Genomic DNA, 24,362 nt, shown 5'->3' with positions numbered 1-24,362 from the left:
AATTTTTACTAATTTATTGTGTAAATGTTCCAAATTACATTTCATAAAGTGAAAGAAATGGCATTTTTCTGAAGAATAATACTTTTATTTCAATTAATATGTGGGCAGATAATTAAAAAATTTATTGGATTTTGGTAATAATTAAATATCATTTTAAAAATTCGAATAATGTGAAAAAAATTTTTTCAAAAATTTCTCTTTTTCTGAAAGTAAATGAAAATTCATAATATATATATACATATATATATATATATATATATATATATATATATATATATATATATATATATATATATATATATATACACACACGTATATAAATATATATTTATATATGTTCATATTATACATTGATATGATAAAATATCAATGGAGGTCTTTAAGTTAAATAATTCAATAGAATGAAAAATGATTTATTTGAATGAATTATTTTTCTAAAAGCGAAGGGAAATTGATTTTTAGAAATCAAAAGTATAAAAATAAAAGAATAATAATTCATCTATCTGTATGTTTTCGATAAATTCCATAATTGCTTCTGATTGATTGTATAAATGTTCCGAATTACAATTTATAAAGTAAATTCAATGGGATTCTTATAATGAATAATATTTTCATTTTGAATAATATTTGAGCAGGTAATCAAAAGATATATACGATTTTTCTCATAATTCGATATAATTTTGAAAAAATTGAATGACGTTGAAATTTTTTTTTTCAAAAATTTCTCGTTTCCCAAAAGTGAGTCAAAAATTATAATATACATATATATATACATATGTATATATATATATATACACACACAAATATATACAAATTTATGTGTATATATATATATACATATATTTGTATATGCACACATACAATATATATATATATATTTATATATATTCATCTGATACATTAATATAAAGAATATAAATAGAGGATATTTGGTTAAATGATTTATTAAAATAAGAAATGATTTATTGAAATGAATTATTTTTCTCAAATTGAAGGAAAATTAATTTTTGAAAATTAAACATATGAAAATAAAAAAAAAGTAATTCATCTATCTGTACGTTTTCGGTAAATTCCATAATTATTTCTAATTCATTGTATACATGTTCCAAATTACAATTTATAAAGTATGTTAAATGGGATTTTTCTAAAGAATAATATTTTCATTTTGTTTAAGATGTAAGCAGAAGATTAGAAAATATATAGGATTCGTCTAATAATTTTATATCATTTTAAAAAATTTTGATCATGTAGAAAAACTTTTTTTCTCCAGAATTTCCCTTTTTTTGAAAGTAAATTAAAAATCATAATATATATGTATATATATATATACACACAAACATATGTATATATATATTTATTCATATTTATATTATACATTAATATTATAGAATATAAATGGAGGTAATTAGGTTGAATGATTAAATGAAATAAAAAATCATTCATTCAAACAAATTATTTTCCTGAAATTGAAGAATAATTAATTTACGAAAATTAAAAATATGAAATTGAATGAATATCAATTCATCTATCTGTATGTTTTCTTTGAATTTCATAATTATTTCTAATTTATTGTATAAATGTGCCAGATTACAATTTATAAAGTGAATTGAATGGCATTTTTCTGAAGAATAATATTTTTATTCCAATCAATATGTGAGCAGATAATCAAAAAATGTATAGGATTCTTGTAATAATTAAATATCAGTGTAAAAAATTTAAATAATGTGAAAAAAAATTTTTTCAAAAATTTTTTTTACTTTGAAAGTAAATGGAAATTCAAAATATATTGTTACAAAGGGTGAAATCACCCGTTTTGCCCCCTCTTTAATTATCTAGTAGTCAGCATAGATAAAAGACGTTTATAAACCTCTTATGTCGTTTAAAAGAATAAGGTTGCTGCGCCAACCGACATTATTGTAAAAACAGTCTTGTTTCAGACTTTAAATGAGAAACACGTATCTTGCATTAAAAGCATTTTTCACGATATTCTATCCACGCTCTTGATTTCTTTCGATTTGGAAATAAGTCAACTCGCGGATCCATATTTTATTAACGTAACGTCAAAGTACGTTACATTTGGTGTCGGAAGCGGGATCTTGAGTTCTTATTAATCGAGTTGATTCAGTGCGTGAAATACGTGAAATAAACAATGAGTCGCGGTCGTTTGATACGCTCTCGTCGTCGAGAAAGTGGCGGAGAAGAACATTCCATCACCGAAAATCCGCGGGTTCCCGAGTCAAGTTGTGCACCTTCAGTGGACTCTTTACCTGTCCCTACGATGGTCTCAGTCTCACAAATCAACCTACTAGGGATTATGAGCCAACAACAAGAAGCCGCCGAAAGATATCAACGGCAGCTTCTGGATACGGCTACTCACCAACAACAACAACTTGTCCGGTTGCTTCAAGAGCAACGAGAAGCTCAAGAGCCTTCCGAGACTAGTCTTCACGAACTACTCCGGACAACTGTGGCGGCTCTTCAGTCCGTTCATCAAATGAGTGGCACTGGAGGACCAGCTGTTACACGGCAGGGTTCCAGAGTTGTTACTCCGCTTCCCTCTCCTGTTCCCTCTGCTGTTCCCGTTCCTACTGTTCAGGAGGTCCAACATCCAGGACGATCCCAGGATGTTCCTGAATCAAAGTCTGTGCCTTTTATTAGGAGAGTAGATGAATCTCCAATTAGTAGAACTAGAGTAAATAATGAGGTTAGTTTTTCCGAGTCTCTGACTCAGGTTCGGCCTCGATATTCTCATTTTAATCAATTGAATAATTCGAGATTTCCTGAGGTTGCTTCTCAGATTAACGAGAAACCTCTTTATCCTTTAAAACCGCCAATTTTTGACGGATAAATTCCATGGGCAGATTATGAACGTCAGTTTAATACGATTGCTAAACATAACCAGTGGGACTCCGCCATGAGGGCCCACAGTCTTGCCTCTTGTCTTCGAACGCCGGCTTTGAATGTTTTAACGGCATTGTCTGAGGAAGAAATTTCCGATTATACGAAACTTAGTTCTGCACTCAAATTGAGATATGGAAATGACCACTTGACAAAACTGTACACGGCACAATTACAGACAAGAAGACAAGGACGAGACGAAGACCTCGCGTCTCTTAGTCAAGATATTAAACGGCTTTCTCGTATAGCTTTGCCAGATCACGAGCCGTCTCGTAATTTATTAGCAACACAAGCTTTTTTAAATGCGATCAATGATCTAGAGATTAAAATGGCCGTTGGAACTTTGGGCCTCACTTCTCTGCGGGAGGCAACGGCCAAGGCCCTCGAGGTGGAGGCGATGAGGAAACAATATTTTGGACCGAGCAAGCTTCGTTCGATTGAGGTGTCCGAAAATACCTCAAAAAGACGAAGTTTTGAACACTCGGAGGAATCAAAACCTCAAAATTATAGAAATAAAAATAACAATAATAATTTTAAACCAAGAAATCGAGGTTCTTTTCAAAACCAACAAGACAAGCGTGTAAATAAAAACGCGGTCATGACGAGTCAAATCGGCTTGACCTGTTTATTTTGTCATAAAATAGGACATGATGCCACCCATTGCTTTTTACTTAGAAAGAATAGTAGAGAACCGATGCAAGGCTCGAATCCAAATTCTTATAATTGGCGTAAGAAAAATATAGAAATAGGGGAAGCAAATCCTCAATCGAGTTCTTCAACAGGAACTCACCCAAATACTAATTTCAGATGATTTGTCAGGGCGAAAATCATCGCAGATTGTTGGAAATAAAAGCCCTCTTAGAAAACAGTTTTTAATTAGAAGTCTACGACAGTCTGGTCTTTACGCGCGCGGTACTGTAAATGGCGTCGATTGTCTGTGGGTAATAGACACGGGCGCAGAAGTAACCGCAGTTCGATCGGATCTCTTTAAACCCGATGACCAGATTTTTCCCTCTTTTTCTCTGCGAACAGCCACTGGAGGGACGACCCCGGTTTTGAGACAGGTTACTGTCCAAATTAACCTTTTTGGGTGTATTGACTCTTCACATAAGGTTTTTATAGCAGATATAGAGGATGAAGGTATTTTGGGAATAGACTTTCGTACCGCTCATAACTGTGTTATCTCGACTAAGAGAAATTCATTAGCTTCAAACAATCGTGAAATAACTCTTTGTACAAATAGAAATGGAATTTATTGGACCCCTCCTAGAATTCGAGAAATAGAACTTTCGGAGGAAGATTTGCAACAACATTTTCCTTTATATTTGCAGAGCCTTGTTGAGAAATCTTCGATTTCGTTAAATTCAGCTCAGGAAGAATTGTTTAAATCTCTTTTGCTAGAATTTATAGATTCTTTCGCCAAAGATAGTGGTGATGAGGGCCGATGTACTTCTGTCAAGCACAAGATCGACGTCGGAGAGAGTTCACCAATAAAACAAGCTCCTCGAAGACTCGCTCTCAACGCCCGAGAAGAGGATGAGAAGCTTGTGGAAGACATGCTAAAAACGATGTTATTGAACCATCGTCTAGTCCCTGGGCCTCACCAATCGTCCTTGTTAACAAAAAGGACGGATCCAAACGATTTTGTATCGATTACAGGAAGCTGAACGATATAACGAAGAAAGATTCTTACCTTCTACCCAGAATCGACGAGACACTCGACCTGATAGCTGGTGCAACTTGGTTCAGCACCATAGATCTTCAGAGCGGATACTGGCAGGTCGGAATGGATCCTCTAGATAAAGAAAAAACAGCTTTTGTTGCAGGCTTAGGAGGATTATGGCAATTCAAGGTTATGCTGTTTGGTTTGAGTAATGCCCCGGCTACCTTTGAACGAATGATGGAGGCTGTTTTCCATGGGCTCACTGGCAAAGTATGCCTCGTTTATTTAGACGATGTAATCGTTCTTGGCAAGAACTTTGAAGAAAAAGTTCAAAATCTCAGACAAGTTTTCGCTAGGCTGAAGCAAGCAGGTCTGAAAATGAGCCCGAAAAAATGCCATCGGTTCCAGAAAGAAGTAGGCTTCCTGGGACATATCGTTTCAGCACAAGGTGTGAAGACCGACCCATCCAAAATAGAGAAGGTTTCTTCTCGGCCGACACCTAAGAATAAAGAACAAGTTCAAAGCTTTTTAGGCCTTTGTACGTATTACAGAAGATTTGTAAAAGGTTTCGCTAGTATAGCTAAACCTCTCCATCATTTGACCGGAATCAAGATTCCTTTTGACTAGACCCCGGAATGCGAAGAGACTTTCAAGAAATTGAAGGAAAATCTTATTTCTTCGCCGATTTTAGCTTATCCAGAGGTCGAAATTCCTTTTATTTTAGATACGGATGCATCTCTTTCAGGAATAGGCGGGGTTCTGTCACAAATTCAGGGAGGTCAAGAGAGAGTGATAAGCTATTTCAGCAGAGTTTTGAGTAAAACCGAGAGGAATTATTGTGTCACTCGTAGAGAGCTTTTAGCTGTTGTTAAGACCGTAGTACATTTTCACCATTATTTGTACGGCAGGAGATTTTTGATACGTACAGGTCATGCTTCTCTCAGGTGACTACTTTCGTTTGAATCTCCCGAAGGTCAGGTAGCTAGATGGTTAGAAAGGCTCGGTCAGTACGATTTTGATATTCGTCATCGAGCAGGAATTCATCATGGAAACGCCGATGCTCTCTCTCGAAGACCCTGCGAGGAAATGCCAGAGTGTAAACAGTGTACACGATTAGAGAAAAATCGTGACCCCTCTCTTATAATACGGAAGATTTCTTTCAAAAATAACCAGGAGGAATGGAGAAAATCGCAACAAGAGGACGACACTTTGAATCGAGTGAAGTCTTGGAAAGAAGCAGAAACTCGCCCAGACTGGCAGGATATATCTTTAGCCGAGCCAGATTTGAAAATTTATTGGGCTCAATGGGACTCTATTCTTTTAATTCATGGAATTTTATACCGAAAATGGGAATCTGCAGACTTGAAAGAAATCAGGTGGCAACTTTTGGTTCCCAGGTCACGAGTTCCAGAGATTCTTGCCCTTTATCATGATTCTCCTGCAGGCGGACACTTCGCGTCAAATAAAACTCTGGGCAGAATTCGCAACTTTTACTTTTGGCCCCGTTGCTGGATGGACGTTGAAGATTGGTGTCGAAGATGTCGAATCTGCACGGCAAAGAAAGGACCTCGAGCGAAGGGACAAAGCTCTCTTCAAATTTACAACGTGGGAGCTCCATTTGAAAGGATAGCAATGGATATTCTTGGACCTCTCCCGATAACCCATTCTGGAAATAAATATGCTTTGGTTATTGCTGATTATTTTACCAAGTGGCCAGAAGTGGTTCCTCTCGCTGATCAAGAAGCCTCTACTGTAGCACAGGCATTCGTTAAAGAATTTATTTGTAGACACGAAGTTCCTCTAGAACCTCATACTGATCAAGGCCGAAATTTTGAGTCAACCTTAATGAAAGAGGTTACTCAGATTTTAGGGGTTAGAAAAACTCGTACAACTCATTTGCATCCGCAATCTGACGGCATGATAGAGCGTCTGAATCGGACTTTGCTACAATATTTGTCGTCCTTCGTAGAACAGAATCAGAGAGACTGGGACTCCTGGATCCCTTTCTTCCTCTTATCTTACAGATCTGCGATTCATGAGACGACGAAGCAGACGCCAGCCCTCATGCTTACTGGAAGAAATCCTCGACTTCCGTCAGATTCAGAGAAAGGCCCTGTTCCTGTGCAAAGACAACATCAAACAGATTGTGCCTTTTCATTACAACAACGTTCAGAAGAAATTCATCACTTTGCTAGGAATAGAATTTCTATGGCTTCAGATAAATTGAAAACTCGTTATGATATACGAGCCAGAGATTTAAAATTTAATCCTGGAGATTCTGTCTGGCTCTTTCAACCTCGAAGACAGAAAGGACGATGTCCAAAGCTACAAAGAAATTGGGAAGGCCCTTACTTAGTGGTTAACCGGATAAATGATGTTGTTTATAGAATCCGAAGATCTCCTCATTCGCGTCAGAAAGTGGTTCACTTGGATCGTCTTGCTCCTTTTGAAGAGGATCAACCTGGAATAATCTCTTCAAGACCAGGGACATCCTTCGAGGTTAGATCTTCAAACGAACACCCTTGACGACTGTGATCGATTTGGCCTTCTTTACAGTCGGTCATCGATTGGGAGGGGAATTTATCTTTCGGAATTCATTTGAGTAAAACTCGACCGCTTACGATTATTATAGAAGGAAATATCGGATGCGGAAAAACAACTTTCACCAAGAGGTTTTTAGCAGATCGCCAGGTCTGTACACTTTCAGAACCTCTTGAAGAATATCGAAATCTAGCTGGAATTAATCTTTTAGATTTGATGTATCAGAACCCAGATCGTTATTGCTATTATTTTCAGCATTTCGCTCAAATGGTTATGTTAGATAGACATCTGCAGACGACTTCATCGCCTGTAAAGGTGATGGAAAGATCGATATTCAGTAGCAATTGTTTTGTAGAAGCTCGTCGAAGGTTAGGTAATTTTCGCGACTTCGAATCTCATTTATTGACAAAAAATTCTGATCTTCTCATTCGCTCGTCTGAGCTCAGAGTAGATTTGATTGTTTATTTGCGAGTTTCCCCAGAAACTTCTTTTGCTCGAGTTAGTTCCCGTTCTCGTGAGGAAGAATCGAGTATTTCTTTAGAGCTACTCAGAACTATTCATGAGGTTCATGAAGATTGGCTAGTAAGACAAACCTTTTCTTCTTTATCGGCTCCTGTTTTAGTTATCAATGCAGAAGCTACGGCCGATCAAGGTTTTAAAGATTTTTGTACTTCCTTAACATGCGGATAAGAAGTTGTTTGTTTTCAGGAGATCTTTTGTTTTCCTGAGGGTTTCGTTTCCTTCTAGAAATTTCTACTTCAGAATCGAGTTTTGTGTCGGATAGGCTTTGGTTTAATAATGTGAAAAGAGCCACGATTATTTTTCGAGGTCGATGAGCGATTGCTTGATTTTCACATTTTATTAACCTCAAGTGTCAGTTTTTGTGAGTACTTTTTCAGGTTATTTGACACAGCCTTTTCCATCCAGTCTTTCCCCGATTCCTGAAGATGACTGGTGGTCTTATTTTGAAGAAGGATGCAGAAATGCTTTAGATAAGATCGTTTCTTTTCTTTTGAATACATATTTCATTTATTTTATTTAAGTATTCTCCCAAATTCACTTAGTGAATTTGAATTGTTATACCATCACTCACATTTGTCCTTCCAAAACTCTAGGGTTAACTATTTCTAAAGAAGATTAAGATCAGTCACCCCACTATTTCCTTATTTCCTATGAAGTGAAGTCTGTTTTATCTTACTCGGTCCTGAAATTGTCGGTTCCCGCTCCGATGTTTTCATCCGAACCTGTTTCGGAGGGATCCTTCATGAAGAAGATTGAATTTCTTTTCGACATCAATCTGGGCCGTTGCGGATAACTTTGAATTGATGGAGCCACATAACACTCAATAACACTAACCTTTATAAAACATGACACATAAATTTTTGAGATTATTTAACGCTCAACTATCTGCTCAAGGTTTTCTGTGGTTTACCTTGAGACTGTGGGCGAATGCCAGATGGTAGAAAAGGGAGTTCTCAAATTTTTAGAGCCACAGCTCCAACTCACCTTTGAGCACTGACTACTAGACTATTTTTATAATTGTTTCATCTTTCCCGAGTCGGGACGACTCTTTTCCTCGGGGGGGAGTAGTGTTACGAAGGGTGAAATCACCTGTTTTGCCCCCTCTTTAATGATCCAGTAGTCAGCATAGATAAAAGACGTTTATAAACCTCTTATGTCTTTAAAAAGAATAAGGTAGCTGCGCCAACCAACATTACTGTGAAAACAGTCTTATTTTAGACTTTCAATGAGAAACACGTGTCTTGCATTAAAAGCATTTTTCACGATATTCTATTCACGCTCTTGATTTGTTTCGATTTGATGATAAGTAAACTCGCGGATCCATATTTTATTAACGTAACGTCAAAGTACGTATATATATACACACACATATATAAATATATATTTATATATGATCATATGATTCATTGATATAATAAGATATCAATAGAGGTAATTGAGTTGAATAATTTAATAGATTAAAAAATAATTCATGTAAATAAATTATTTTTCTAAAATTGAAGGGTAATCAATTTTTCAAAATTGAAAATATGAAACTAAAAAAATCATAATTCATCTATCTGTATGTTTTCGGTAAATTCCATAATTATTTCTCATTCATTGTATGAATGTTCCAAATTACAATTTATAAAGTAAATTGAATGGGATTTTTCTGAAGAATGATGTTTTCATTTTACATCATATGTGAGTAGATGATTAAAAAATATATAGGATTTTTCTAATAATTATATATAATTTTAAAAAATTTGAATAACGTAAAAAATTTTTTTTTTCGAAAATTTCTCTTTTTCCAAAAGTAAATCAAAAATTTTAATAAATATATATATACATATGTATATGTATATATATATATATATATATATATATATATATATATATATGCACACACACAATATACATATATATATTTATATATATTCATATGATACATTAATATAAAGAATATAAATAGAGGATATTGGATAAAATAAGAAACAGGTGAAGCAGGTATAATGTCAAATATATTAAGCAAGAAGCGATAAGTTTAATGACAAAAAAGCAGCTGAAGAGATTGAGATACAATTACGATAAATGCGATAATTAACAATATTTACAGCCAGAGAAAAGTTAAGCGATAAAGTTAACAAATAACGGAACGTTTTCCGAATAAGCGGGAAATATGCGCAAGCTCGCGATATTAAAGGTAATGATCAACACGGTTTTAGGATAGATAGGCAGGACAGAAAAGATATACTGTACTTAAATTAAGCGGTAAGCAAATAAATCATAAAACATGAGAAGCGATTATGAACACATGCGAAATACACCAATTGTAATAGTTATCACATTACCGGAATGATCAGAAATAGGCAGACAGGGAATTATGAATTACAAGGTAAATTCAAACGACAGGTCGAATAGAAAATTATCATCAAATATAGAGAATAACAGATAATACGTAGTCTCTAGTTTGCCGTAAGTGCGAGAGAAAGAGAGATAATATTCTGTACGATAAAAGGCAATTCAAGATAAGACAAACAATATTCAAGATAATTAATATGCAACGTACGGCAAACCAAATAGACTACGGACAACTACGATCAGCGATATTAGCGAAGAAAATAGTGAAAAAGATGTTATGCGATACCGCACAATACTCCAATGTCAAATGAACGACGAGCGGGACCGCGCAGCGATATAAGATCGCTCCCGCGGTACACTCACTAAGATACGATAATCAACGATAATAGGTAAAGAGACAGATAGAAACTAATCAGAGAAAATATAACAAAATAGCAATGCTCAATAGCTAAGATAAAAATTGATCCTTCAACGGAACGCGCTGCTAGACAGCGATATTAGACATTCAAATAATCCAGAAGAGAAAGATAATAAAATAAAGCAATAGTCACTACAATGCGTAAGTAATAGTCAACCAGTCGCGAAGTTACTTGCAATAAGACAGAGAAAGGGACAAGATAAGAGGTAAGAGAGAATAAGGTACGAGCCCAGGTGGCTCAAGCAGACCAACTGCAAGACAAAGAGAAAAGATACGAGCCCAATTGGCTCAAGCAGACTAACTGCAAGGTAAAGAGAGAAAGAGATAAAGGTAAAGGTACGATATATTGCAAGTAATCTCGTGGCTTCACAAAATAGAGAAGGAACCTCACTTACGTAAAAGAAGATCTAACAGGTGCGAGAAAATGCGATACGATAGAGGTAATTAAAGCGATAACAGGAACACTTGTGAAATTAACGAAAGCTGAAGGTAGGATTAATAAAGGCGCTATTAACGAAACTGGAAGTAGAGTTACTAAAAGAGCGGTTACTAAAAGCACGTCTGCTGTTATCAGTAACTGAACGTAGAGTGACGAGATGAGCGATGATCCTAATTTTCGTCGAGCTGCTGTCACCTGATTCTTTCTAGAATTTGCGGTATTTTAATCGGACCAGCAGGTCGCGTGGCCTGGTCCACGGGTAGGCGGCGATAATCCCTCGCCGCTTGTTTTTCTTTTTCCTCGACGACAGGTATCGAGGTATCGGGACGTCGGAAGGTGGTTAGAGGTGTTTTCCTTCAGCTATGCGGTATCGCTGGTGAGAGGGGGGGGGGGTCGTACTACTCATGTGTTGCGATATTGAGATGTGCGGCAATATTACGTCACCGGTCCTCCGGACTTGCGATCAACTGTAACTCACTCTTTGCTTTTATGGTACTCCCCGTTGTAGCTATTTCGTCGGCGCTGCATCCCGGCCCTTGCCCATCGAAGCCCTCATGCCGGAACGATCTGGTGGCGATGGCCCTCAACCCGGATCCCCACACTAGATCCACCAGATCCACGTGGTCAGCATATCATTAGCCTATTCCACGCCGCAGTCCTTTGATAAGACGGTTCGTGAAGAGAAAACCGTCTTCTATTGGATAGTCAACGACTTGGTAGATGTTAGGGTCGGTTCAGCTCCAGGCTGATAATTATCGTCGACGGGAGGCTTTGTTGTGTTTTTGACGCACAGCCCTGTACGCCGCCTAACGATGCATCCGAGCGGTAGAATCATTCGTTTGTGGTTCGGCTCCTGGCCGATAAGTCTCAAATAGTTGGAGGTGCTGTTTGTGCATCACGCACGACCCTGTTCGACAACTAGATAGGCATCCATCGGGAGTGGTTTCAGCGGTATTCGTTCGTCTGTAGTCGGTGGTGGTCGATGTTGAGCTGGTACGTGACCCCTGTCAGGCAGTGTCCTGGTATCTTGACGCGAAGGTCCCGCGGATGGTTCTCGTAGAGCATTACAGAATTAGAAAATAGCATACAATTAGCTTGGTGAAGAAATTTTAACTTGAAGATAATTAGTCGTTCATTTTTGGAGTATTGGCCTCAGACGTGCTTTCGTTGTTTTTAGCGATATCTGCACTTAGGGGAATGAGATAATCGAACAAAGTGACGGGGTACGAAATACCACGTCACAACACACACACATATACATATATATATATATATTTATATATATTCATATTATACATTAATATAATAGGACATAAATGAAGGTGATTAGGTTAAATGATTTAATAAAATAAAAAATGATTTATTTAAATAAATTATTTTTCTCAAAGTAAATAAATAATACTTTATCTATCTGTACGTTTTCTTCAAATTTCATAATTATTTCTAATACATTGTATTAATGTTCCAAATTACAATTCATAAAGTAAATTAAATGGGATTTTTCTAAAGAATGATATTTTCATTTTAATTAATATGTGAGCAGATAATTGAAAGATATATAGGAAGTTTCCAATAATTATATATAATTTTAAGAAATTTGAATAACGTAAAAAATTTTTTTTTTCAAACATTTCTCTTTTTCCAAAAGTAAATCAAAAATTATACATATATGCACACACAATATATACATATATTTATATATACTTATATTATACATTAATATAAAGAATATAAATAGAGGTCATTAGGTTGAATGATTTATTTAAATAAATTATTTTTCCTTAATTCAAGAATAATATATTTATAAAAATTGAAAATATCAAATCAAATAAATATTCATTTATCTATCTGTATGTTTTCCTCAAATTTCATAATTATTTCTCATTTATTGTAAATTAAATTTCCTACAAATTTGTTGAGTATTTTTTTCTGTAGCTCATGTTATTTACGAGATACGGGCAAAAAGACAAGAATTTCATGAAAAAATTGGGTTTGGGTGGCCCGTACGACTTCGCCGGTGTGAGTTACGACTTCACCGCAATGAGCACTTTTGTAGAGCATTTCATTCCGAAGAAAACCTACTGACGTTCTAGACTACACCATAGAATGCCTCTGAACTGTAGATATTTTAAAGAAAAAAATTGAAGTTCACGTGTATTTTAAGCGGGATATCGTTACATGACTTGGGCGAGCACTGAATATTAATATTAAGGGCTCAATCTTTCAGGGAATTTTGTTTGTTGTATTTCTCACAAAATTTCACGATGAGACCGAAAAAAAAAATAGTCCAAAAAAAAGCACCCTAATATATATATATTATGAATTTCCATTTACTTTCAAAAAATGAGAAATTTTGAAAAAAAATTTTGTTCACATAATTTAAATTTTTTAAAATGATATTCAATTATTACAAAAATCTCATATATTTTTCAATCATCTGCTCACATATTAATCGGAATAAAAATATTATTCTTTCGAAAAATGCCATTCAATTCACTTTATAAATAGTAATTTGGAACATTTATACAATAAATTAGGAATAATTATAAAATTTAAAGTAAACATACAGATGGATCAATTATTATTTATTGAATTTCATATTTTCAATTTTTGAAAATTAATTTTCCTCTAATTTAAGAAAAATAATTCATTGAAATAAATCATTTCTTATTTTCATGAATCATTTACCTAATGACCTTCATTTATATTCTTTATATTGATGTATAATATGAATGTATATAAATAAATACATGTATTGTGTGAGCATTGCATATATATACATATATATATATATATATATTATAATTTTTGATTTACTTTTAGAGAAGAGAAAATTTAAAAAAAAAAATTTTTTTACGTCATTCAAATTTTTCAAAATCATATATAATTATTAGAAGAATCCTACATATTTTTCAATTATCTGCTCACATAATAATTGAGATAAAAATCCTATTCATTAGGAAAATGCCATTTATTTACTTTACGAATTGAAATTTGGAACATTTATACAGTGAATAGAACCCATTATAAAATCCAAAAAAAACACACAGATAGATAAATTATTATTTATTTATTTTCATATTTTTAATTTTCATAAATTATTTATCCTTCAATTTGAGAAAATAAAATTAGTTTAAATGAATTATTCTTTATTTCATTAAATCATTTAACCTAATTACCTCCATTGATATACAATCATATTATTGTATGATGTAAATATATAAATATTTATATATATATACATATATATATATATATATATATATATATATATATAAAGTGTGTGTGTATATATATATATATATATATTATATTTGATCGGTAGAAAAATCCTATATATCTTTTAATTATCTGCTCACATACTGATTAAAATAAAAATATTATTCATTAGAAAAATGCCATTTAATTTACTTTATGAATTGAAATTTCGGAACATTTATACGATGAATTAAAACTAATGATGAAATTGAGAGAAAACATACAGATAGATAAATTATCATTCATTTAATTTCATATTATCAATTTATGAAAATTATTTATTCTTTACTTCGAGAAAAATAAATTATTTGAATGAATCATTTTTTATTTTATTGAATCATTCGGCCTAATTACCTCGATTTATATTTTATCACAATCATGTATAATATAAATATATATAAATATATGTATATATATATATATGTATATATTCATGACGATGATTTTTAATTTACTTCAAAAAAAAAAAATTTAAAAAAAATTTTTTTTTCGCATTATTCAAATTTTTTGAAATCATATATAATTATTGGAAGAATCCTATATATTTATTGATTATCTGCTCACACATGAAATAAAATAAAAACATTACTCTTCAGAAGAATGCCATTCAATTCACTTTATGATTTAAAATTTGGAACATTTATACAATGAATTAGAACTAATTATGAAATTGAGAGAAAACATACAGATAGATAAATTATCATTCATTTAATTTTATATTATCAATTTTTGAAAATTAATTATCCTTCACTTTGAGAAAAATAATTTATTCAAATGAATCATTTTTTATTTTATCAAATCATTTGACCTGATTACCTCCATTTATATTCTATTATAATCATGTATAATATAAATATGTATAAATATATACATATGTATATGTGTGTATACATATATATATATATATGATAATTTTTAATTCATTTTCAAAAAAAAGAAAATTCAAAGAAAAAAAATTTTTTCTTACATTATTCAAATCTTTTAAAATTATGTATAATTATTAGAAAAACCCTATGTATTTCATAATTATCTGATCACATATTAATTGAAATGAAAATATTATTCTTCAGAAAAATCCCATTCAATTTACTTTATGAATTGTAATTTGGAACATTTATACAATGAATTAGAAATAATTGTGAAATTTACCGAAAACACACAGATAGATGAATTATTATTTATTTATTTTCCTATTTTTAATTTTCTTAGATTATTTATCCTTCAATTTGGGTAAAAAAATTTGTCTAAACAAATCATTCTTTATTTCATCAAATCATTTTACTAAATTACCTTCATTTATATTCTATCAGATTATTGTATAATATAAATATATATAAATATATATATATATGTATATATTATAACGTGGCATTTTTGATGCCCGTTACAAGGGGCTCCTTGAACCTGGGCGGAACCAAAAATTTTGGAATTTCCGAAATTGAGTCGCGAAGTTTTTGGAAAAGAGCGCCAGGACTAGAGTCACGCATCCGAAACTACGAGAGGGGACACTTTAGCGACCAGCGTAAGATATTTCAGTTTCCTTTGTTTTTCTATTTTTCGAGCTACGACGGCATCAGGCAAGAAGTCGACACCGAATTCGAGGAAAGTGCGAAGTGGCGGACTAGCAACAATTGCGAAGAAAGGATGTCGAGGCTGCGGAGGGGGATCCGACGCAGATCCCCGCATCGCGGGAATCCCAGGTGGACGCGATTCCCGCTGGCGGCCGGCGCGCCGCAGCCTCCCCCCTTCACCCCGCCAACAATTGACCAGCGAACTTGCGACGGACCGACTAGCGACGAGGGAGCACCACGCTCACCGCCAAGACATCATGGAGCTGCGCGGAGGACGAGATTGCGACCTAGCTTTAAGTTCTGCGCAGCAATGCTTTCGAAGGTGCGCGTCGAGTTGCGCGATCGACAAAATCGATGACGGATCGATTATTGCGTATTCTTGGGGGTATGACGTCACGTTTGGGATGGCGTATCGAGATCCGTGTTGCGGCAGGTGGTAGGTTTTTGAAACCACTCTAGTTCTGGCGGTCGTGATTAGTAGTCACGTTTTGGGGGAGTTTCGCGAAGCAATGGAGTCGCCCAAAAATCGCGAAGGGAATGGAAAGGGGGTTGCAAGGATGTAGAAGGTAAGCGCTGCTTCTATCCCCGCGATTGAATTTCGAGCATAATTGTGAAAAGGCTTGCCGAGTAACGGATAGCCGTTTTGGATTTGCGTTGTAGAAAAGTATTCGAAATTCTTTTGCCGGTTCTCTTGCTTGATGACCGTAGTCTGAGTACGCGGGTTAGAGTAAAGTAAATTTTGAGTTTCTGAAAAAGTTGAGTAGAGTCACGGGTTTTAGTTGAATCTTTCTCGTTAGTGAAACCAAGTATAGCCGAATTTCGCCGTACCGGGTCGAGCCGCGTTATCGTTTTCTTTTTGTGTCACCTCTCGAGTAGGTCAGGAAGCACCGAATTGGAGTGCTCGGATTGGTGGGTGAACGTTTTTGGAGGATTTTGAAAAAAATTAAGTTCGGATGCGTTGCGATTTCGTATAGTTTAGGTTACGTTTGGTTGCGCCTGCATTGAGTTCCGTACCCGTTATTTAAGATGAGGTAGTTTGAGTTGGGTTACTTTGAGCTTGTGTTTAGGTGAATTTAAATGTAGTGGTGCTTGCGCTTAGTTAAGTTTACGTTCAGTTAAGATAGTGTTTAGTCGAGGTTAGGCGATGTATAGTCGAAAATGCCGTTGCGTTGTGCAGCAGTTGAGACGAGAAGTTTGAGCATGGTGTTTTAAGTTGCGAGACCTGACGGCGCACGGTCGAATAATTAGTTTTAGTTTCGTTTCGAGCAGTAATCGCCATGGAGAACAAATGGCGAATTTGCAAATTGAGAACTGCGTATGAGGATTTTGTGATCGTCGAGGGACGTTTTAGTTAGGGAGCCGTGAGCTCATTAGAGTAAGAAATAGAGTAGGTTACGTGTAATTTTCTATTTAGTTTAAGACTCTTGATGAGCGATTTTTGAATTATATTGTTTTTTGTTTTGTATCACCGCTAGTGTGAAATATAAGATTTTATTTTACTTCTGTTAGATAGCATGTATATTTCGAGTGTCTCTCTCTCTCTCTCCAAAAATTACCCCTCCCCTCTCCGCGGTACTGAGCTATCGAGCATATGCCCGAGGAATAGCCTATGAATGATTTCGAGGCGTGTTAATCACGCCACGCGCCCAACAAGAACTTTGCGATATTGTTTTAGATCCAGGGTACATCGTGGACGCCAAATTATTGTGCACGCGGTAAGTTCTCGGTCATTTTCTCCGAGTGACCGAGGTGCAGAAAAATCCACGTCACAATATGTATGTGTGCGTGTATTCATATATATATATATATTGAATTTTTTAATTGACTTTTGAAAAAAGAGGAATTGAAAGGAAAAAAATTTTTTTTACATTATTTCAATTTTTTAAAATTACATACGATCGGTAGAAAAATCCTACATATTTTTTAATTATCTGCTTACACATTAATTAAAATAGAAATATTATTCATTAGAAAGATGCCATCTGATCAACTTTAACAATTGTCATTTGGATAATTTATACAATGGATTAGAACTTATTATGAAATTTAAAGAAAACATACAGATAGATATATAATTATTCATTTAATTTCATATTTTCAAATTTTCACAATCAATTATTCTTCAGATTAAAAAAAATCAATTTATTTGAATAGATAATTTTTCATTCTAATCAATCATTTAACTTAATTACCTCCATTTATATTTTATCATATCATTGTATAATATGGATATATATAAATATACATACATGTATATGATTGTGTTTGTATATATATATATATATATATATATGTTATAATTTTTAATTTACTTTTAAAAAAAAAGAAGTTTTGAAAAAAAAAATTCTTTCACGTGATTTAAATTTTTGAGATTGTATATAATTATTAGGAAAATCCTACATATTTTTGATTATCTGCTCACATATCAATTGAAATGAAAATATTATTCACTAGAAAAATGCCATTTCTTTACTTTATGAATTGTAATTTGGAAGATTTATACAATAAATTAGTAATAATTATGAAATTTAAAGAAAACATACCAATAGATAAATTATTATTCATTTAATTTCATATTTTTAATTTTCATAAATTATTTATTCTTCAATTTGAGAGAAATGATTTGTTCAAATGAATCATTTGTTATTTTATTAAATCATTTCACTTAATTACCTCTATTTATATTCTATTATATTGATGTATAATATAAATATATATGAATATACATATCCATATGTGTGTGTGAATATATATATATATACATTTCAATTTTTGATTTACATTTTAAAAAAAAAGAAATATGAAAAAAAAAAATTTTTCTTACATTATTTAAATCTTTCAAAATTATGTATAATTATTGGAAAAATCCTATGTATTTTTTAATTATCTGCTCACATATTAATTGGAATGAAAATATTAATCTTTAGAAAAATCCCATTCGATTTACTTTATAAATTGTAATTTGGAACATTTATACAATGAATTGGAAATGATTATGACATTTACCGAAAACACACAGATAGATGAATTATTATTCGTTCAATTTCATATTTTTAATTTTTAAAAATCAACTATTCTTCAATTTAAGAAGAACAATTTATTTAAATAAATCATTTTTCATTCTAATAAATTATTTAACCTAATTACCTCCATTGATATTCCATTATATTGATGTATAATATAAATTGTTATACATATGTATATATGTATATGTGTGTGTGTGTGTGTATATATATATATATTTATTATAATAATTAATTTACGATTGAGAGAAGATGAAATTTAAAAAAAAAAAAATTTTTTTACATCATTTGAATTTTCCAAAATTATATATAATTATTAGAAGAATCTTACATATTTTTTAATTATCTGCTCACATATCTCTCTATCTAATAAAAAAGTTTCAAACAAATGAACGTAGAAAAAGATTATAATAACAATAGTAAAAAAAGATTATAATAACAATAGTATACGCATGAAGTTGGCGGTGGGCCGAGATCCCGAAAACAAAACAAAAAGCATCTAGGAAACCCTTTGACAGCTGTCATCGGCTGTTTATGACAAATATCTTCATAGGTATCTGTTAATGACGCGCAAAAAATGACAATGCAAATGAAAATTATCAAGATGATTCCCGACGGGAATTGTCTTTTTCGCGCGTTGGCGTATTGTGTATACGGGACTCAAGATCGACACGCAGAGGTGAGACTAAGTATCGTTTCAAATATAGTGGATAATTGGTCTACATTTGCGGGTTTTATTACAGGTAATGAGTCAAACGGTGCTGTGATTAGGTCACCTGGTGATTACAAATCACACATAAAGAAAAATGGAATATATGGGGGAGAAGCAGAATTAGCTGCAGCTGCGGACATTTTTAAAATATGTTTGATCGTGTATCGCGAAGAACAAATTCATCCGCACCGGATCGGATCACAAAATGAAATACAATTCTCGCTACTCTTTACCGGCGGCGGAGACAGTGGACACTTTGATGTCTTGCAGAACCAAAATAAAATTCAGATAGTGAGTAATAAGTATGAAAAGTAACAATCAAATAATAGTAAATCTAAATATATCACCAAACAGTCAAAAGGACAGCCCGGATTTACGATGACAATGGAGAAAGAAGGAGTTTCCAGCAGCAGACAAGGCAATGAAGATGGTGGATGGTCGGAAGTATCACAAAAGAAAGAGGAAAATAAAATTGTAAGTGCGAAGAACCAAATAAGCCATAGAATAATATCCATCAAATATTCGTATAACTAGGTAAGAGGACAACCAGGATCGATATTGACCACAAGAGATGGAGGTGTTTTGCGGAATGAACAGCAACGCAAATATAGAGAAAAAAATAATATAAAGAAGGTGATTTTGGAGAATAACCGGCAAAGCGGTAGTAAAAATAATTCAACGAAGGGTATAGAAGAATTGGAAGAATCGATTGTGATGATTGATAAGGAAAATAAATCAATAGGACGACCAACCAATGTGATGGACATAGAAGAGCGAAAAATTAGACGACGAGAACAGCAGCGAAAATATAGGGAAGCGAACAAAAAATATCATACTGGCTATTCAACCAACGAACAGAAAGGAGGAGTTTCAACCAGCAGACAAGGCGATGGAGACGGTGGATGGTCGGACGTATCCCAAAAGAAAAAGGAAAATAAAATTGTAAGTGCGAATAACCAAATAAGCCAGAGAAGAATAATAAACAAATATTTCTATAACCAGGCAAGAGGACGACCAGGATCTATGTTAAATACAAAAGAAAGACGTGTTTTGCGGAGTGAACAGCAACGCTAATATAGAGAAAAAAATAATATAAAGAAGGTGATTTTGGAGAATAACGGGCAGAGCGGTAGCAAAAATAATTCAGCAAGTCAAGGAGATAGATCGATACCAATAGAGAAGGAACACCAATTTTCAACCAACGAATGGAAGCTTAGATTGATGAAAAAAAGAAAAGCAATCATAGAAGGAATTGAAGTGGATAGCAAGAGACAACGAGATAAAACGACAGACGAAAACGTGTGTCGACGACTTATAAGCAAGAATAACGTGTCGGAAATTCATGTTTGTGATGAAATATTAAGTGACAGTGATACGTTGAAATCGATGGAGAAGGAACTGTGTGTATTCAGCCAAACAATAGAAGATAACAGAGACAGGTTGGAATTAGGCAGAAACAGAGAACGAGTTGAAGCAATGAACAGTGAATCAATCATTGCTGAGCATCGTTACAACGGGGATATTGAAAAAGGCACTTTTAAAACTGTAGAACAACTACACATGGGTGAAATGAACGTAACATGTAAACATTGCAATGCAGAAAGGTTCAAATATGAAACATGAAGGGTGGCAAATAATTGCTGTCATGGAGGAAAAATAACATTACCACCATTAACGGAATATCCTGATGTACTTCAACGTCTGCGAGAAGGGAATGACGAAGTATCAAGACACTTCAGACAACATATACGATCATATAATGACGCGTTTGCGTTTGCATCATTTAATTGTACCGTGGCAGATATGGGGAATTCAGGACCATATGTGATGAAAATAATCGGGGATGTGAGTTACAAAATATCTACAAGTTTAGAGACCGCAAACAATAACCGACCGAGATATGGACAAATTTACATCTACGACGTACAAACTCAGCTAGCGCTGAGAGAAAATGATGCAAGAAGAGCAAGTCTGTTAGAAATTATTGGTAGACTGATAATAGATATCAATCCTTATGCAGCAAATTTTAAAACAACGTACGAGCGATTTGTTAAGGGAGAAAGCCTGGTGAGATTAAACTTTATAGCACTCAAGGAAGACGATAGACGGCGGTACAATGCGCCAACTTGTGGTGAGCTAGCAGCTCTGATCGTTTCAGATGACGGGGCAGTATCTGAAAATATAGAAGTACAAGTATTTCCAAAACAAGACCGTGCAGTTGGATATGTGCCGAGATATTCGCATCACGTTGATCCAATGACTTTTCCATTACTATTTCCGAGCGGTGATTTAGGATGGAGCTATAATATGAAACACGTAGGAACAAACAAGGAAATCTCTCCTGTTCAATATTATGGACATCGATTGGCCTTACGTCGAGGCGAAGCACAGAATCAGTTGTTACGGAGCGGACGATTGACACAACACTATGTGATTCACGCATATCTCACAATTGAATCGCAGCGTTTATTGTTTTTAAGAAATAATCAGAAGCAATTGCGTGTAGAATGTTACAAAGGAATGACTGATCACATATCAAATAGTGAAGCGAATACGTCGGATCGAACAAGACTTGGGAACCAAATGATTTTACCATCATCATTTTCCGGCAGCATGCGACATATGCAACAGCAGTACCAAGATGCAATGGCAATAACAAGGAAAGTTGGACGACCGGATTTATTTATTACAATGACATGTAATCCTAAGTGGCCGGAAATATGTACGGTATTGAAAGATTTTCCTACAGGTACCACTGTAAATGACATTCCAACAATAGCTTGTCGAATATTCAACATGCGGCTACAACAGGCACTAAAGAAAATCGAAAGCGGTTCAGTATTTGGAAAGATTGAAGGATACGTATACACAGTTGAATTTCAGAAAAGAGGCTTACCGCATGCTCACATACTATTTATCTTAAATAACAATGACAAACTTTTGACTCCAGAAGCAATTGACAGTTTTATATCTGCAGAAATACCAGACAAACGAATACATCAACAACTATATCAATCTGTCACATCACACATGCTACACGGCCCTCACACATCCAAAATACCATGCTGGAATTCGGTAACGAAGTCATGCTCAAAGAAATTTCCGAAAGACTTAGTGGAAAATACTGATATAAGCGGTGGCGGTTTTCCAAAGTATCGCAGACGAAAAAATACAGACATAAATTATTACCGCAACCGCGTGGAAGGAAGAAATATCCAAGTAGACAACAGCATGGTTGTGCCTCATAATCCATACCTACTTGCAAAGTACGACTGCCACATGAACGTAGAATATTGTACGTCAATAATGGCTATTAAATATGTCTTTAAGTACATCCACAAGGGACATGATCGTGCAAGAGTACAGATAACTGATTCAAACAGCGAGAGTGATGGTCAGCCAATAATCAACGAAATACAGGATTATGTAGATTCGCGTTACGTAGGACCGATGGAAGCAGCTTGGCGTATACTAGAACTGCCAATGCATGGACGAAGTCATGCCGTCACACGCTTACCTGTACACCTACCGGGGCAGCAATACGCAACGTTTGAGGGAGGTAGAGAAGTCGAAGCCGCTACAAATGAAAAAAAGTGGAGAACCCATCTTATTACATGGTTTGAATTGAACAGCATAGATGAAATGGCAAGAAATACAACTTACGCGAACACGCCAGATTACTATTCGTTTCAAGAACCAACAAAAACGTGGAAAAAAAGAAAATATGCATGTCAAGTAGTTAGTAGAATGACAAATGTTTCACCAAGGGATTCCGAAAGATTTCACCTCAAACTAATCCTTGGACATGCGACAAATGCAAGGAGTTTTATAGATTTACGCACTGTAAACGGGAAGGAATGGAATACATTTAGAGAGGCTGCAGTGGATATGGGTTTAACTGCGACAAATGACGAAGCTTTCAAAATATTCGACGAAGCTGTTTCATTACTTATGCCGAAACGGTTACGTCATTTTTTTGTGTGGTATTTAATCGGTGAAATGCCATCGAACGCGATAGATTTATGGAATACTTACAAGAAAGCACTATCTGAAGACTTCGTGGATCAGCATGAAAATAGAGCACTATGTGCAATTGAGCATCTTTTTAGAGCTGAGGCAAGATCATGTGCAGATTTTTACTTACCAATACCGGAGATAATTTTCGAAAATGAAGCGGAAGAAATAATAGTGGAAAATATAGAAACCTTTGCAAAGAAAGGCAATGAACTGGTAAAGCAATTAAACAACGATCAGAAAATAATTTATACACAAATTTTTGATAATATTATGGATAACGAAAGTACTGAAAGAAGGCAAGAAAAATGCTTTTACATCGATGGATCAGGAGGAACAGGAAAAATATTTTTATACAACGCATTGAACTACATGTTGAAATCTAAAAAAAAATATTGCATGTGTTGCTTGGACAGGTATAGCAGCCATCTTACTACCATATGGCACAACCGCGCACAAAACATTTGGATTACCATTGACACTGCAAAAGGAAGGAACAATTTTCACAAATGCAACGATGAAGAAAAAAATACAAAGTATAGATGTATTTATATGGGATGAATGTTCGATGATACCGAAAATTGCGAAGTCAACTTCGAACTAAATTTAAAGTGAAAAATGTTAAATAAATTTATTTAAAAAAACAAAGAATTGATATCAATTATTTGTACTTATAAATCAGACGCAGTAGACTCTATGTCTCTATACGTAGATATACGTGAAAAAATCTGAAAATAATAACTATAGCAAAATAAGTCGCCGGATGCAACTGGGGTTGCATGGCATCGGGAGTTTGTACATGTGAGTGGATTCGTTTACGAAAATAATCTGAGCAGACCTACATAGGGAGCCAATAGCAATGTCGGGTTGATCGGAAACAACCGACTAGACAATACGTAAGGAAATAGTGAGGCGCGAAGCGCCGAACAACGAGGCGCGTAGCGCCGAGATGGGGTTAACGCG

The 24,362-nt window shown here is 34.3% G+C and overlaps 1 protein-coding gene across 1 annotated transcript; it reads left to right on the top strand.

The window, feature by feature from the left end:
* The first annotated feature begins 2,149 nt into the window (after positions 1-2,149).
* LOC124186674 lies at positions 2,150-24,003 on the top strand. Its single transcript, XM_046578557.1, has 4 exons — positions 2,150-2,640; positions 20,750-20,967; positions 21,187-23,685; positions 23,816-24,003. The coding sequence occupies exons 1-4, from the start codon at positions 2,150-2,152 to the stop codon at positions 24,001-24,003; spliced, it is 3,396 nt and encodes a 1,131-aa protein (XP_046434513.1).
* Positions 24,004-24,362: the final 359 nt, after the last annotated feature.

The sequence above is a fragment of the Neodiprion fabricii genome, chromosome 7 (assembly GCF_021155785.1).
Source record: "Neodiprion fabricii isolate iyNeoFabr1 chromosome 7, iyNeoFabr1.1, whole genome shotgun sequence".
In the NCBI taxonomy this organism is placed as follows: Eukaryota; Metazoa; Arthropoda; class Insecta; order Hymenoptera; family Diprionidae; genus Neodiprion; species Neodiprion fabricii.
Note: the sequence above shows the minus strand (reverse complement) of the source record. Positions and strands in the feature narration are given on the sequence as shown.

What these genes read in the sequence shown, in the direction of transcription:
- LOC124186674 (XM_046578557.1), top strand. Translation starts at nt 2,150, where the DNA reads ATGAGTCGCGGTCGTTTGATACGCTCTCGTCGTCGAGAAAGTGGCGGA. An exon ending in CAGGATGTTCCTGAATCAAA is followed by an intron (nt 2,641 to 20,749) that starts GTCTGTGCCTTT and finishes TGAAATATTAAG; the next exon opens with TGACAGTGATACGTTGAAAT. An exon ending in GGGTGAAATGAACGTAACAT is followed by an intron (nt 20,968 to 21,186) that starts GTAAACATTGCA and finishes GTACCGTGGCAG; the next exon opens with ATATGGGGAATTCAGGACCA.